Genomic DNA, 16586 nt, shown 5'->3' with positions numbered 1-16586 from the left:
ATATAACTTAAAACACAATGCATCTTTAACCCATGTAATGAGCTTTCAGCTAATGACTCCCAGACCAGTTGGTCTTAGGGCATTAGGTGTTAAGACACCCCTACGAGCTTAGTAACTCGGGTCGCAAATACTAGTATGTATATAGTGCAATGTTTGATTCCCTTAAGCTTTTCTCCTTAACCCATGTAACAAGCATTAGGCCAATAGCTCCCAAGTCAGTTGACTTTAGGGTATTAGGTGTTAAAACACCCCTTCAAACTTAATTGCTTAGGTTAGGGAGATTACGAAACCAAACTTATCAATTAACTTGATAAAAATTAACCATTAAACTTTTAATTTTTTTTTCAATTTCACCCCTGATTTCAATCAATTGAGTCCTCAAAATTCAGTGTGTTTTTGGTCCTTGGCTATGAATTTCTTCAATTTAGCCCATAATTGACCCTAAAACTTTTATTTTCTTGAAATTTTACCTTTAATTTCAATCAATTAACTTGATAAAAATTAAATATGATCTCTTAACATTTCAATCTTCTTAATTAAGCTCAAATTGGGCTCTCAAACTTAATTTTTCACTAATTAAGTCCCAAATAAAATTAATTTGACCCATTTAAAATATAATCAAGTTCTTGCACTTAATTGGATCATTCAATTTGACCCAATTTAATTCTTATATATAATTAAATTTTAATTTGGCCTATGATTAAATCTAATTGGCTATTAAAAATCTAATGCTTAATTTTTATACAGATTTATCCAAAAATAATTTAATTTGACCTTAAATCTGCATTGTCTTTTTAATTTTAGGAATAATAGGGGACAATTAGGCTCCTGATTCCATCCAAAATTACAGCTTGATTGTTTTTTTTTTACATGTGAAATTCATCCAGTTTACTTTTTCCAAAATATTAATCTTTATTTTATTTATTTATTTATTTTTATTTGGAAAAGAAAAGGATGAATTTGAAGAATAACCCACATACTTTTAATTTTGTTAGTTTCAAAGACGAACAAATAAATATATAAGTTAAAACTTTTAACTAAATCAAAATGTTGATTCAATTTTATAACATAATAGAATTTTATTTGAAAAAAAAAATATATAGTCTCAAATATCAAACCTATATAACCTTTCTCAATTAACTCCTAAATTTATAAATTTTATTACTTAAATTAGTTTGTTGTTTTCTTTTATGAACCAATAAAATATTTATGGTTTGATACATCATAAATTTCCCATCATTTTTTACTAATAGAATTGAGAATCGATATCCCTCTTTTCATCAATTAATCTCAAACATTTCTTATCTTTCTCAATTATGTCCTTTTGTCAACTTATTTTAATAGTTTTAAGTCCAATTTACATATTTTATACACTAATATAGTATCAATTAAAAAAAAATGATGAGTAAGTTTATAAACATAACATTTTCAGTGTAATGTGCATCAGCATCAATTTGAAGAAAATCTTGTTCACATAAAGAATAAATAATTAAAATAATAAGCGTGATGAGTATCTTAAGTTACGGGTCAAGCAGGCCAAGCTCCAGTCTCATGGTATGGTCTTTCCTCATTGGATAAGCCTGCCATCTCATTGCAAATTGATTCCATTTGTTTTTTTAATTTTTCACTTATAATAAAGGAAAACCCAATTTACTCCTAGTTTATATACTCATTCTCATTTAAATATCAAACCTATAAATCGTATTAATTAAGTCCCAAATGTTTCAAAAACACTCAAATCATTCATTTTTGTTAATGTTCATCAGTTAAAGATGAGATTCAAGGTGAAATCATATCATGGCCATTGCAAAATTAAATAATAACGAGTGGAACAAGGGCAGAAAATTCATTAACTTTAACCTCATTGAAATTGCAATGTCATTCGCGGTGAGCTGGAACTCTCGAGTAACCACTAATTTCAACTATATATATATAACAAAAAAAAAAAAAAAACAAATGAATGATACAACCATATCAACATGACATGATTAGACAACTATCGGTACAAGTTCTGTTAGCATGCTCATCACCTACAAAACTGAGGTTACCACTGCAAGACCTGCCGAATGGAAGAGCCACCACACGCCCAGGATCAACCTCTTTTATTCTCGTAATTGATCAAAAGCAAAAGCAGGCCATTCTCCTTGGGGCCAGCAGCTCTGAACTGGATAATTTGCGTTGCGTTCCTTTTCTTCTGGGTCTACAATGTCAAAAAGATCTACAAGCTGTCTTCTAATTCATCTGGTACATGCAGCTTCTCAATGTCAGCCTGTCAAATATTAAGAAACAAGAAGAGGTCAGCAAAAATAACTCCAAGCTGATGAAGAAGAAACAGGGGAGGGACCATCCATAAATTCATTTGAAGATTCAAGTTATGGTTTGTCAGAAACCAAGAAAAAAGCTAGATACTATAGTTCGAGCAAGTTCCAGCATGCAGATAGGTGAGGCATTGAATACAGTTAAAATCAATCTGTGAAAAAATAAATGGTCACCTAAATCTGTTTTCACTATGAAGTTCAAGCTCTGACCGATGCTATGAATTGCCAAATAAAACACAAGGTAAATTTCACAGTCCATTTTTCTCGGTGAATACATTATGCTTTAACTTTCAGTTCCCAGTTTTACAAAGCCAAAAAAAACCTGAAATAAGCCGGTCACCTTAATTGTAGCAACATCGGTTGCTGATGGTTTCAAATCCAAAGCAAGACCAAAGTGAAGCATTGCCTTCTCATACATGTTACGCCTCTTATAAATCTTACCCATCAGAGCATAAACACTGCTTTCACGTGGAGCATACTCTTTCAGCTCTTCCAGGACATCTAGAGCTTCATCAAACTTTCCAAGCTCACAAGTACATTAGCCTTCTGATACCTGGGAAGAGGGTTCTTTTTATCAGCTAAAATTGCCCTCTCCATCATCTCTAGAGCTTCCTCATTTCTCTATATATTTTTTAATAATCCAAAAGTAAAAAAAACAAAATTAGAAAACCACAGGACATTATCAACATTGGAAAATACAGAATTTAATATCAATTTGCATATGGCTCAACCTTCAAGGCATGCAAAGCCGTCCCAAGATAAGACATTATCACAGAAGAATGTGGATTTATTTGGAAAGCCATTTGGAAGTGATGCTCAGAAAACTCGTTTTTCTCTTGCCGAAGATAGACCATCCCAAGCCCATGCCAGGACTTGTAATGCCTAGCATCTATCCGTAGAGCACTCTGGTAACTCTTAATTCCTTTCTCAAAATCCTCCAAGGCAACATATCTGCAGGTAACCAAGTAATTGCAAGAAAAATATATGAAACGTGAACCAACCATTGAATATAGAATTCTACCATTTGAAAATACAAATATATTAGTTATCACAAGGAAAAGAAAACAAAAATGAAAACGAAAAAAAGAAACCAAGGGACCTACTCATGACCACATAAGGTGTGTGCATATGCAAATCTAGAATCAAGTTGTACAGCTCGCTGGAAATTTTTCAAGGCAGTTTCATGGTCTTTCTGCAGACTATAGCAATTTCCCATGGCACACCTGCATGTCCATTCAACCTGAATGAGTGAGAAATGCGGATGACAAATGATAAGAACTAGTAATGCTAAATACAGCTACAGCAAAGTAAAATATGCAAGCTTGCTCTAACAGACTGAAATCAGCCAGGCTTGTGTTATTTAAACCCCAAATTTGTTTCAAGCACATTCAGAGAAGGATCATCAGGTTTGTATAAGCACCATAACACATACAACTATATCACCCAGTTAGGCGAAGCTGACCTGAAATTGTGAATGAACATAAAAGGACCCTTCACTCCACATAAAATAGGCAGGAGTACATACACAAAGCTATAAATAGATACAGCACACCCAGATCTCAAGATACCAGTTTTATTCTGGAACAGTATTAATAATTTTCAACAAAGCATTCTTGCGTTTGAGGGTTCCCTCTTCGAGGCCCACAAGCATGAGAGAAACCAAATACAAAAAATGATGAGCAATATAAACAACTTTAGTGCTTGTTTTGAGAAGAAAAATTGAATGTGACAGCTCAGAGGAGAAATTTAAGGTGATAACCACCATGTAACATGTGAAAGGTGGATTGTAAACAGGTGCATGAGAAACAAAAGGCAAGGGAGGCACTGTACATTAAAAAGGTATAATAACACTACCAAGATTGAGGAGCTAAACGATCAGTTGATATCAGTTCCTGAGCCAGGTAACTTAACTTCATTTCTTCCTTCAAATGCTGCAACAAAAGGAAAAATAAAAATTCATCTAAAGCAAGAAATAGATATACCATAAATGCATGAAGTGCAAGCATCAAGCAATACAATTAAAATATAATGCTTATTTCAAAGAATGAGACCAGAGGTCACTTGTCCTATATAAAACATCATCTAAAACCCTATATTACCTTTGTTTTCAAAGGAAGAGACCAGAAGTCACATATCCTTTCATATTATGGCATTGTTATCAACCCAAGCAAAACAAACAAAAATTCTGAACCATGTTACTGGAACCTCCTATCGATAAACTCACATAAAGAACTGTAGAATATACATCCAGTCCTTCTAAACTGTAAGGTGATGCTCGACGGGCAAGACTGAAGGCTCTATCAGCTTCCAAATAATCCACTAATTCAACGTATGCTTTTCCAACCTACATTTGAAATACAAACATGTTCAATAATGCATGGCATACAGACGGTTTAAAACCATAGAAAACAGTCATTTTGGGGGAAGCAAGCAAGAGAATGAAAAAAAAAGAAGAAGAAAAAGAAAAAGAAGCAAAGGTTCAATTATGCAATCATCATGTGATATGATTAAAAAAATAAATGAAAAATCAATACATTCTAAGTTCTAAATAAACCAAAATGAAAGACGGGAAAATAAAGAGGGAATCTCTTCAAATATGCAAAGGTAATCAAATCGACTGCTTCTAACTTCAAGTCAGCATTACAAACAATTTATCACAATATCATCACAAACTGATGGCAAACTTTTAATAGGCAGGTTTTAAACAGTTCATATACAATTTGATTAAAAATGAAAAATCAAGAAGGAAACTTGTTTTATGAAAATTTTATTTCCATGGCAGCTTTCACAGTTCAACTCAAAGATGGCCTACATTCAGTTCTGAAACCTCAATAACTCTCAATAATTTAATGATGCAAATTTGCAATGGTATCTAATAAATCCATCTACAATCCAATGATCAGTTTTCTGTGTGTATCTATCAGTCAGACAAGTGCACAATCTGCAGCAAGAAAAGAACATAAAAATTGAAAAAGAATGAATAGTATTTAATTTTCACTACTGATTTTTACCTGGCAAAGCACCCAGCCTGTCTTATAATGCTTGTGTGGTAGTTTCATGTACACATCCAGTGCATCCTGTACACCAAGAAGCAAGCTAGAAAGTAAAAGGTAGTCCTGACAATAATAGTAACTATGCTCTTTTAGCAAACACCAGTTAATACCTGGCATCTGTACATGCAAAAAAGTCTATAGCCTTCCCCAAGAGGTCTCAGGAGGCCTAATATTTCTAAAGCACCATTTAAGATACATGAAGCACTTATGATTACTCCACCAACAGGCATGGTTGCTACTTCTGTTTCAAGAGGTCTAGAATCCCCAGGGTGCAATGAACTACAATTTGATGTATTATTTGCACGTGAATCATCAAAAGCCTCATTCTGTATACCTTAATATGATTAAAACCAAAATTTTCAAAAAATTGGTTAGTCAATAAGCAGCCAGAAGAACAAAAGAAAGCGTACAGCAGAACAACAAAAGATAGCCACAAAAAGAATATAACTTGCTATTCAACCTAAGTCCACTGGACAAAAATAAGTGCATTTCTACTTCAGCCAACACCAATGTCAATACTGGTGTACAAGCTAACAGTTGGTCAAACAAAAAGAAGAATAATCACCTTCATCATAATTTTCATTGGCCCATGTCTGTCCCTTACGAACTGTCACTGAACGTATTGCCATAGAACTCAACTTGGAACCCCCGAGATATTTAGATGAGTTGTTAGTTCCATACCCTGCAACCAGTGTAGCACTAGTATTTTGGTTGGCTCCTGCTTCTGCAGCAAGCCTTGTGCTTCGCCGAGGGCCAGAATCAAAAAATAACCTCCCAGAAATCTGAAAATAAATGAGGGACGCTGATGTTGTGAAAACTAGTGAAATACTCATTAAACAAAGAAAAGATGGATATAGCAATTGCAGGTTTCACTGAGGCATGTTTATAAAATCACATAAAAGATACAAAAAAACTTAACAATGTAAGTATCAATATAACAGGCCCAAACAACTTGCCAAATGGAAAGAAAACCTTCAATACACAGATGAAAAACAATCATGCATGCCCCATAAAATAATCAAGATGAAAATATTAGAAGATGTATTAACAAGGTCACCTAACAAACTGCAATTCCATAATACAATTGTGAACAGGAATGTTAAAAACACCAGCCCACTAAGAAAATAATTTCAGGATCAGCTAAGCCTGCACCATGAAGACAAGGGAAGGAAGAAAATACCAAGCTGCTAAACTGAATCAGATAAAGCAGAGGAAAAAAAGAAAAGAAACAATGATCTCAAAGGGAAGATGACATTCAGCTCCATCATGGAAATTTGCATCATGAAATGTTTCCCATGTTCATTTATAACCCAATTTAAGCTGTAAATTTCAGTCAACATCTTGGCTTGGAGAAATCTCCTCACACAAGAAAAAGAAACCTATTGATCTTCCTTATTTCAAGTGCAGTGTAATATGTGCTCCATGGCAAAGACCAGACGTGCAGATTATCACATTTCTTTTAAAAATGGCAGAGTTTCCAAAATTTAGCATGGAAGAGAGATAATGGAGAAACAAAATTAAACAAAGAAAGGCTGTGTTGGAGCTCTTAACCTTCCGCAATTTCCCTTCATCAACAAACTTTTTACGAGGGCCCTGAATATTAGAATTCACAATCGACCTAGGAAAGTTATCAGAACCAAGTGTACTAGGATTTGAACAATTTGGCTGCACGTTTCTGCACAATGGTGGTGGCGCGACAACTGACAACTACAAAATAAAACCTCTGAAGCAAAACAATACAAAAAAATGAAACATGCTTCGGAAAAGAATACAAATTAAAGAAAACAATGTTTTGGAGTAAACTATATCCTAACCTAACTGTTGAGTGCAAAAATTAATTTTTTATAAAATTATGAAGAAAAAAATGACAATTTAAGAAAAAAGACAAAACTCTAAGCTTTCTGTATAAACATAGCTTGGAATAATTCAAATTACCATACATGTGTGGCCATTGGTGAAGGAGTGTTATAAAATGACAGGTTTGGAGGAACACCATTTGAAGGCTGACTAACAGGCCCTCCTAATGTAGAGGCTCCATGATAATTTCCAGGAATATCTCTGAGGTTATTCCCTTGTAGGTGTTTAAACTGCCTTGGACTTCCATCTTCCAAGCCAAAGTTATGAGCAGAAACTAAATTATGATCCTCATTGGATATGCTCAAGTTATGGGATGCTGACACACAATTCATGTACTGCTTTTGAATGCAAAGAGCAGCTGCTTCATCAAAAACCACAGCTGCTTCTTCAGCAGCGCCTAAAACATTGATAAAAAAGAAAGCCAACATAGTATCAGGACAAAAATATATAGCTCAAGTAGAAGAACAATGTTTTATTTGAACCACAAGCTGGTTGCACAAGACTGCCAGTAGCACAGAATTGTGTGGGTATTCAATGACCATACCTAATATACAAAGCTGCTCATAGGCGGCCCAGAATAAAGGATCTATAGATAAAGCCTGCTTAAAGTGATGGATGGCACTTTTCCTTCTATCAGTATACCTAAATCCAAATAAACTTAAACAAATAAGAAATTGATATATTAAACCAGGATGTAGAAGGAGAAGCATATAAATAGACAGCCAAATAAAATTAATTAATTATGCAGGTTCAAGAATTCAAAAATGAAACTAGAAGCACACTATACTTTTTTAGTGAGGTGTAATAAACAACTAAGGAGAATGCCTTTGGGATATCAAGAAGCTTTGCAAGATACATATGCAGCTCTATAGCCTTCTGAAAGGGAAACAAATATTTTGACATCATTTCATAAGATTTTAAGATCTAAATCAATGAATATATACAGTTTGATGAAATTAACAATTTCAAATTTTCACTAAATCAATGGAAAACTTTAATTGAGGGCAAGATTCTGTCTCTTCCGTTCACATTTCACAGAGCACACGGTCACTACAAAGAATCTAGCAAGTCAAGAAAAATAGTTTTATATCAGTTATTCTTCCTTTCTTGATGTTCTACAGCAATACATGAGAATATATGCCTTCACTTAAAGTAAAAGTTAAAAGATCTATTCAGAAACCACCCCCTTAATTCTCTTGTGATAGTTAATCACCAAATCTTTTAGAAAGAGGTGAGCAACCTGTAGATAAGCCCAAGAAGGAAATGCCCAGGTGCACCATTTGGAACCTAATAGAGAAGAGAAACAACACGAGCCAATCAACAACATCCAGAAAAGTGTGTCAAAAAGTGCACAACTATGCCCAGCATTCAGCAATAATGAATTTCAGGACTTTGAATACATACTGACTCCAGCTGAAAATGCTTTTTCATAGATATTTGAAAATGGTGATAAAAACAGTCTGCTTTCCGAACCAAAGGTACTTTAGAAAAATGCCAAAATAATTTTCAATTAAGAAATTCCAAGAGGTACCTCAGCACCAGGTTCATTAGGAGGACATAATGCCGCTTCAGCTTCATTTAGAAGATCCATCTGAAAGCATGATATCGCAAACAAGTAGCGGGATTGAGCCATTTGTGTTCCTAAAGATAATAACGAACAGAAAAAAGCAGAGAGATACATGAATAAGCAACACTTTTAATGGATCAATGGCTATAAAGGGGAAAAAACCAAGACAAGACCATTTAATTAAGACCATCATAAGTTAACAACCATTTGGAAGATGAAAACGTGAAGCATAATACCTTTTAGAATACGATATGCAGAGTAAGCTTGACTATTTTGCAAATAACATCCGGCTAACAATTGTAAATTTGTCTGCATAAACAAAATGCAATTATTTTGAAGTCCAGTAAAACAAAGTACAACAAAAGAAAAATAAATAAACACACAACATTTATCTCAAATTGATAACAAAAACAGCTGAACTGTAGAGGTATGGATGAGGAAACACAACATTGTCAGAATAGACAAGTAGCTAGTTAAGGTATCTTGTCAAAAATAAGACTCCAGGTTTCATCTAGTCATCTACGTAGTTTGATTACCAAATCTGTTTCATTCAATAGCAGTGTTGAAGCACGTGGAGAATAAAGCCCTCTTTTGATTCGCCCAAGATTCCATGACTTACAAGTATCAAGAACCTTAGCCACCCTTTTTTTCTTTTAAGATGTCAAATTCACAAAATACATCAGAATTTTTCCCAAAATTCCCCAAGAAATGAAGAAGAAGAAGAAAAGTTGGAGCCACGTAGAGCTCCAATCAGTACTGAATCGCCATAAAATTATAAAAGAAAATAAAAAACACTAAGAGAAAAAACGATCTTGCGGTAAATAGTAATACCCCTAACTGTTCTTGAGAAACCAATACAAAATCAATAAAAATACAGCCACTGTGTTTGAGAATTCTAAGAGTTTATCCCTTCAATTTTCTAGCTGTCTCTCAGAGACCAAACAAAATGCCTCGAAACTAAATAAATAAATTGGAGCTTTTGGGGTTACCTCGGAAGGAAACTCAGCGCAGAGTCGTTCACACATGAAAATGGAGTTTCGATACATGAAATGGCGAAGACTGTTGTTTACACAGTCTATTAGAATCGCTTCCATCTTTTTCTTCTTCTTCTTCCTTGATCCAGAGAGAGAGAAGAAACGGGGAGTACGGGTTTTCTGGTTTTGGGGGTTTCTTTAGGTTCAAAATGCGATGGCACGTGTTAGCATTTGTTTCAAATAATGCCTCACGTACGAAGGATGTATCCCTTTTGATAATAAATACTGTCTGGATTAATCAGATGTATTCCTTTTGATATTTTTTAATCGGAGGCGTGTACTTCTAATTTTTATTATGCTTTATATTTTAAAAAAAATTAATTTTTTTTTATTTTTTTATTTTTAAATTAATATTTTTTTAATATTTTAATATACTGATATCAACAATTATTTTTAAAAAATAAAAAATATATATTATTTTAATATATTTATGAGCGAAAATACTATAAAAAACAACTGCATTCCTTTTATGTTGCAACTCAACATAGACCTTAATGTTTAATACCAACATGTTTTGTATTTGTTATCTTGTTCATTTTTAATACTTTGCTTGTTAAATGACTAATCTAGATTTATGTTGTATAACACTTAATACAACAAATACTTGATACTTTCATAGCCTATATTGTATGGTATAACTGACACCTGTACTATGAAAGAAACTTGATTTGTTGTTAACATAAATTATAATCATGAATGTCTGACAACATTTACAAGTATTAGTATTAATTGAATAAGATAACTAATGTAATCACGTTAATAACTTATAATCTAATTAGAACCTCCTTTGTGTGTAGTTTCCAGTTGAATAATAAGAGTTTATATTATACTTATTTGAATTATCATTAGTGAATCCTCTAACCTTGACATTTATTTTTATCATTATTTGATTCTCAAATTGATCTTTTATCTCAAAGTTCTCATCAATTTTTTCTTCTTATTCTTCTTCTTTATTATTATTGTTTTTGTTGTTGTTGCTATTGTATTGTTGTTGTTTATAATTTATACAATTAACCTCCATGTGGTACGACCTCGGTCTTGCCAGGTTATTTATTACTTCGACACTCCTACACTTGGAAGAAGACATCAATATTTTGATAGTGTCACGTAACAAAGAAAAACATCATGTTGTAATACTAAAGATAATGATAACATGACCAAGGACATGAAATAGAACAACATGTAAAATTAAGGTATTCAACCAAATACATTTAAACACAAGTGTCAAATATTGTTGAATCCTAAAACTCATAAAACACATCAAAACCAACAATAAAAAAGGATGCAATATTAAAAACCTTGGCCAACATCATTAAAACACAAATATTAATCCAATTGAAATTGTTTAATCCTAATAATCTAATCATAAAACATATTAAAAACAATAATAAAACAAGATAATTATTCAAAAGATATTTAAGATTAGAAATCCCAAAAGTTGTTGGAATAGTGGTGGCGCATCTCTAACACACATTTGAAGGACTTGTTATAGTTGTGCATCGTTGCACATATCATCGATGTTTGTTTGATGCATGAAAGGTCCTATTTTCTCCTCCTTCTTGTGGAAGCAATATGGTCATCATAGGCTAGTGAGGGAGATCCAATGCTTTAAAGGTCCAGTGGTAAGGGTTTTATCACAATTGTCTTGGTTTTCTCTATCTAGTTACTCACATAATGGTCATGAAGGCCCTTTAAATATACTTCCTTCTCTAATATAAATTTAAACTCAACTCAATTATTATTTTTATTCATATTTCTATTCATATTTTATCATTTTTATTAATTGTTTTTAGTTAAATCAAGTTTCAAACAAAACAATCATGTAATGTTTGGACCCGTTAGGTTAAACAAGTTATTTTAGATCAATTTGAACACAATTTAATTTGAAACCTAGGTCATTGATTGTGCATCAAAAGTGTCATTAAGTCTCTTATTTTACATATGTTTTTATTGTTTTTATTTGGTTTTTTTTATAATAATTGATGTGCTTTTCAGTTTGTTTTAATGTTTCGATAGGTTTTTGGAACTTAAATGAATTAATTCAGGAAATTCAATGTCGGAATTCAGAACAAAGAATTGATGAGACATTTAGTTGAAGATTGAAGCAAATCTTGGTTCAAATAAGTGATCCCAATTTGTCCCAAAAATCAATTCTATTTCAATTCTAGAAAAGAATATCATATGATCTATTTTAAGCCCAAACTTGCCTTATGTTGTGTGCAAACTTCAACCATTAAACACTCAAGGTTTCAATATCAATCTTAGCCCAAATAATAGGTATATTTATATACTTATTTGATGCTTAAATTCAGCCCCAAATCAGCCCTAAATAAGCCCCAAATCAACCTTCAAATCAGCCCAAACACAATCCATGATCTTACATGTCCACACAACAACAATTGATTTATTTTGGGTAATCCATAAATCCAAGAAGGCAAGCACATGGATGGAAAGTTGGAGGGGACATTTTTACATTATTTTGGGTCAAAAAGAAGAAAGAGATAGCTCATAAATGAGGAAGAAAAACGTGCACCAAAGTGGTTGTAAAGTTGTCCTGATTTGATTTTTCAGAACATCTTTCGGTGTTTTGCCCATAACTTTTGACTCAGGTGTCCAAATGAGCTGTTCTTAATGATATGGAAAGCTGACAGAATTTTCTATAAATATGTGTCTAATGGACATCTCAAGAAAAGGCTTCTAAGGGGGTCTAAATTGCTGTCCAAAGTTAGCATCAGATTTGTGTCCGAATTTTTACTGAAATTGTGTTGTGTTTTTCTTTATAGATTTCGGTTCTTTAGCTTGTAAAACTTATTATTTCAGTTTAATTCAAGTTATTTCATGTTTATTAAAGTGTTCTTATATATAATCATGGTTGGCTAATCTCTTTCTTGGATCCAAATCAAGGATGATGGTGGTTGAGGTGAGTTCTTTAAGATATGAATGAATCTTAATGTTTATCTTCTCATTTTCTTCATGAATGATTTATTATTGTAAAGAAATTTTAGAAACCATTTAAGTAATGTTATAATCTTGAATTTTTATGCACAAACTTTAGTTTTGGTATAGAGATTGCTTGATTCAATGTCTTACTTAATATGAAAATACTTGTTCATTCTTAAGCAATAATCAATCTTCATCCTTTTAAACTTCATTGTAATATCTTCCGCTCTAATATCATCATTGTTGATATTAGGTTGAGTTATCTTATATATCTTGAAGGAATCACCATTAAAATTGATTTGGACCAAGATTTACTTTTTCTTATCATTTAAAATCTATTTACACGTTTTCATCTTTCAAAACAAATCCATCAATTATTTTCAACCAAGTTATTATTAATTTAATTTCTCTTGAGTTTTTTTTGTTACCTAGCTTATTTTCTAGATCTAGCTCTCTGTGGATATGACCTCAATCTTATCGAGTTAATTGCTACATCGCACACTCGTGCACTTGCGAGTTAAAACAAGCCGATCATAAAAAGCGATCAAGCAATTTTGGCGCCGTTGCCGGGGAGCTAGCAAGCAAAGGTAACAAATTTAGATTTGATTATTGGAAAAAACAAAAAAAAATCATATGTAAAAAATCAATTGGCTAGTTTTAATGCCTTAAAAAAAATTGAAAAAAAAATCAAATGGTTGGTTTTATCGCCTCAAAAAAATTGACCTCAACTTTTTGGATATTGGACTGTTAGACTACTAATTGTTAGCTTTTGGTTAGTTCAACCATTTTTCTTTTGATGTTTATTCTAATTAGTTTATAATATTTATTGTTTATATTATAAGGCTGGTTTTACCGCCTCTTGTTTATTTTTTATTTTTTTTAGATTAACGTGGGTGTTCGGGCCAGCTTGCGCGCACCACGACTAATCCCACGGGCCCTGAAGTTAACGACCATGTAAGCCTCCAGTGGCCATCATATGAGCAACCAAGGACTCGAACCTGAGACCACAGAGGGAGCAAACCCCTTAGTCCCAAGTCTTTACCACTTGGCCACCACCTAGATGGTTACCTCTTGTTTATTTTATTTTATCTCGTTGTATTGTTGTTTTTTTTTTGTTTGAAGTACTTGGCTGGTATTACCGCCTCTTGTTTATTTTATTTTTTTATTGTGATTATTTTTATTATATTTATTGTTTGAAGTACTTGGCTGGTATTACCGCCTCTTTATTCATGCTTGTTATAAGTATCTTTTAATGTTTATTATTGTTAATATTACTTATTAGTTGAAGTGTGAATTTTCTAATTTGTTGTATTTTTATTTTTGAGCTATTACTTTATCTTTTACATTTCATTTACTTTTATTTGCAATCTTCTTTTTCTTTTTTCCTTTCTTTTCATATTCATATAATTGTTATATATTATTATTTTTTCATCATGGCTAATGTTGAAGATATAGAGGGTGAAGGGAGTGTTCAAGGTAATGGACCTCCACAATTCAATGATCAACCTAATTTTCGAACTCTTAGAGAGTATCTTCACCCAGCTAGACAAAGTACACCTTCGTGTATTATCTTGCCTCTGAACCAACAAGCTTTCAATTTGAAACCAGGCATGATCCAACTTCTTCCCACATATCATGGTATGGATTCTGAAAATCCATATATACACATTAAGGACTTTGAAGAGGTATGTAATACTTTTATTGATATAGAACATGCACTGAAGAAACTATTCGGCTAAAATTATTCTCATTCTCTCTAAAGGATAAAGCCAAGCTTTGGCTAAACTCCTTGCGTCCTAGGTCTATAGGTACATGGAGAGAAATGCAAGCTGAATTTTTGAAAAAATACTTCCCCACTCATAGGACAGTAGCCTTACAACGTCAAATGATGAATTTTTCTTATAGTCCAAATGAGTCATTTCACCAAGCTTGGGAAAGGTTCAAAGACTTGTTAAATGCATGCCCCCACCATGGTTTTGAGATGTGGAGGTTAGTAAGTTTCTTCTATGACTCTTTTACTGTAGATTTTAAAAAGCTAGTGTCAACCATGTGTAATGGTGAGTTTTATAACAAAGAACCAAGTGAGGACTTTGATTTTTTTGATCAATTGGCTGAAAACACAAAGAAATGAGAGACTTCTCTCCCAGTTCATGTTGAGTCTAGAAACACCATTTCTCATTCAAGTGGAAAGTTTCAATTGAAAGAGATTGATGACCTCAATGCTAGATTAGCCTCATTGGCTAGGAAAGTAGAGTCTCTTGAGATTAAAAAAGTGCATGTCATGAGTGAACAACAAGAGGAAAGTTGTGTTGTTTGTGAGAGCAAAGGGCATAGGACAACTGAGTGTCCTACCTTCTAGCCTTCAAGGAAGTGCTATATGGCCAAACTTCTGATTTAAGTAATGTTAGAAAGCCATTTCCAAACCAAGTAGGCAATCCCTACTCTAAGACCTATAATCCTGGATGGAGGAACCACCCAAATTTTGGATGGAGAAATGAGGGCTCTTCAGTACCTCAAACATTTCAACCTCCACCCTAACCATTTCATGCTCCCCACATATAACACATACCAACCACCTCATAAGAGATCCCTAGAGGATACTTTTCAACAATTCATGCAAACGCAAAGAGGAATCAACAACCAAGCTTACAAATTCCAAGACCAGACCAATAGGACCTTAGATGACATTCGAAGTCAACTAACTAAGTTGACTCAATCACTAAGCATTCAAGAGAAGGGAAAAATCTCAGCTCAACCAATGCCCAATCCTAGAGGTTAGGTACACATGAGTGAATCCTCACCTAGTGAACCTTCAAACCATGAACAAGTTCAAGCCATCACTACCCTTAGAAGTGGAAAGATTGTTGACAAAGGTATAGGTTTTAGGATTCCTAAAGGTATTGTGGAGGAGAAATCTAGGGAAAGTGAAGAGAGAATCAAACACAAGTGACAAATGAGAGTTTGAGTGACAAAGAAGGTGAGATAAATGAGAAAGAGATGAGTGAGAAAGGTGATGATTCAAGAAAAATTGGAGTCAAAGTGAGTGATTTAGAATTTGTTCCTAGAGCACCATTTCCACAAAGGTTAGGGAAACCTAAACAAGATCTTATGAACTCAGAAATCTATGAATTGTTCAAACAAGTGAAAGTCAATATTCCACTCCTTGATGCAATTAAACAAGTTCCATCTTATGCAAAGTTTCTTAAGGATTTATGCACAGTCAAAAGGAGATTGAATGTGAAAGAAAGAGCTTTTCTGACTGAACATGCTAGTGCCATCATCCAGTTTAAGACCCCTTCCAAATACAAAGATCCTGGTTGTCCTACCATTTCATGCATTATTGGAAGTCATAAGATAGATCAAGCTTTGTTGGATTTAGGAGCAAGTGTGAATTTAATACCCTACATTGTTTATGAACAATTAGCTTTAGGAGAAATCAAGCCTACTCAAATCACCCTTCAATTAGTTGATAGGTCAATCAAGATTCTCAGGGGTATAGTTGAGGATGTGTTGGTCCAAGTAGATAAATTCTACTTTCTTGTTGATTTTATAGTGTTAGACATCGCACCAATTCAAGGTTCTAATGCTCCCATCCTAGTCATTTTAGGGAGACCTTTCCTAGCTACATCCAATGCCTTAATTAACTGTAGGAATGGGGTGATGAAATTGTCTTTTGGGAATATGATTGTGGAGATGAACATATTCAATGTCTCCAAACAAATTGGGGAACATGAGGACATTAGAGAGGTAGATTTGATCCAAATAGATTGTCAAGAACACTTTGAGAGAGTGTGGATCAAGGATCCATTAGAGAGAA

The 16586-nt window shown here is 33.4% G+C and overlaps 1 protein-coding gene across 1 annotated transcript; it reads right to left on the bottom strand.

Annotated features, from left to right (window-relative positions):
• Window positions 1-1827: 1827 nt before the first annotated feature.
• On the bottom strand, window positions 1828-10008 carry LOC105116582 (cell division cycle protein 27 homolog B-like). The gene is given in 17 exon segments (XM_011013998.1): window positions 1828-2269; window positions 2659-2837; window positions 2840-2939; window positions 3050-3269; window positions 3422-3541; window positions 4173-4249; window positions 4543-4662; window positions 5330-5395; window positions 5482-5705; window positions 5937-6153; window positions 6923-7078; window positions 7312-7625; window positions 7773-7870; window positions 8469-8515; window positions 8760-8869; window positions 9032-9104; window positions 9785-10008. Coding segments are annotated over 17 exon segments (2277 nt in total). The 5' UTR covers window positions 9890-10008; the 3' UTR covers window positions 1828-2218.
• Window positions 10009-16586: the final 6578 nt, after the last annotated feature.

The sequence above is a fragment of the Populus euphratica genome, unplaced genomic scaffold (genome assembly GCF_000495115.2).
Source record: "Populus euphratica unplaced genomic scaffold, PopEup_1.0 scaffold998.1, whole genome shotgun sequence".
NCBI classification, from domain to species: domain Eukaryota; kingdom Viridiplantae; phylum Streptophyta; class Magnoliopsida; order Malpighiales; family Salicaceae; genus Populus; species Populus euphratica.
This window is presented reverse-complemented; position numbering and strand designations above follow the sequence as displayed.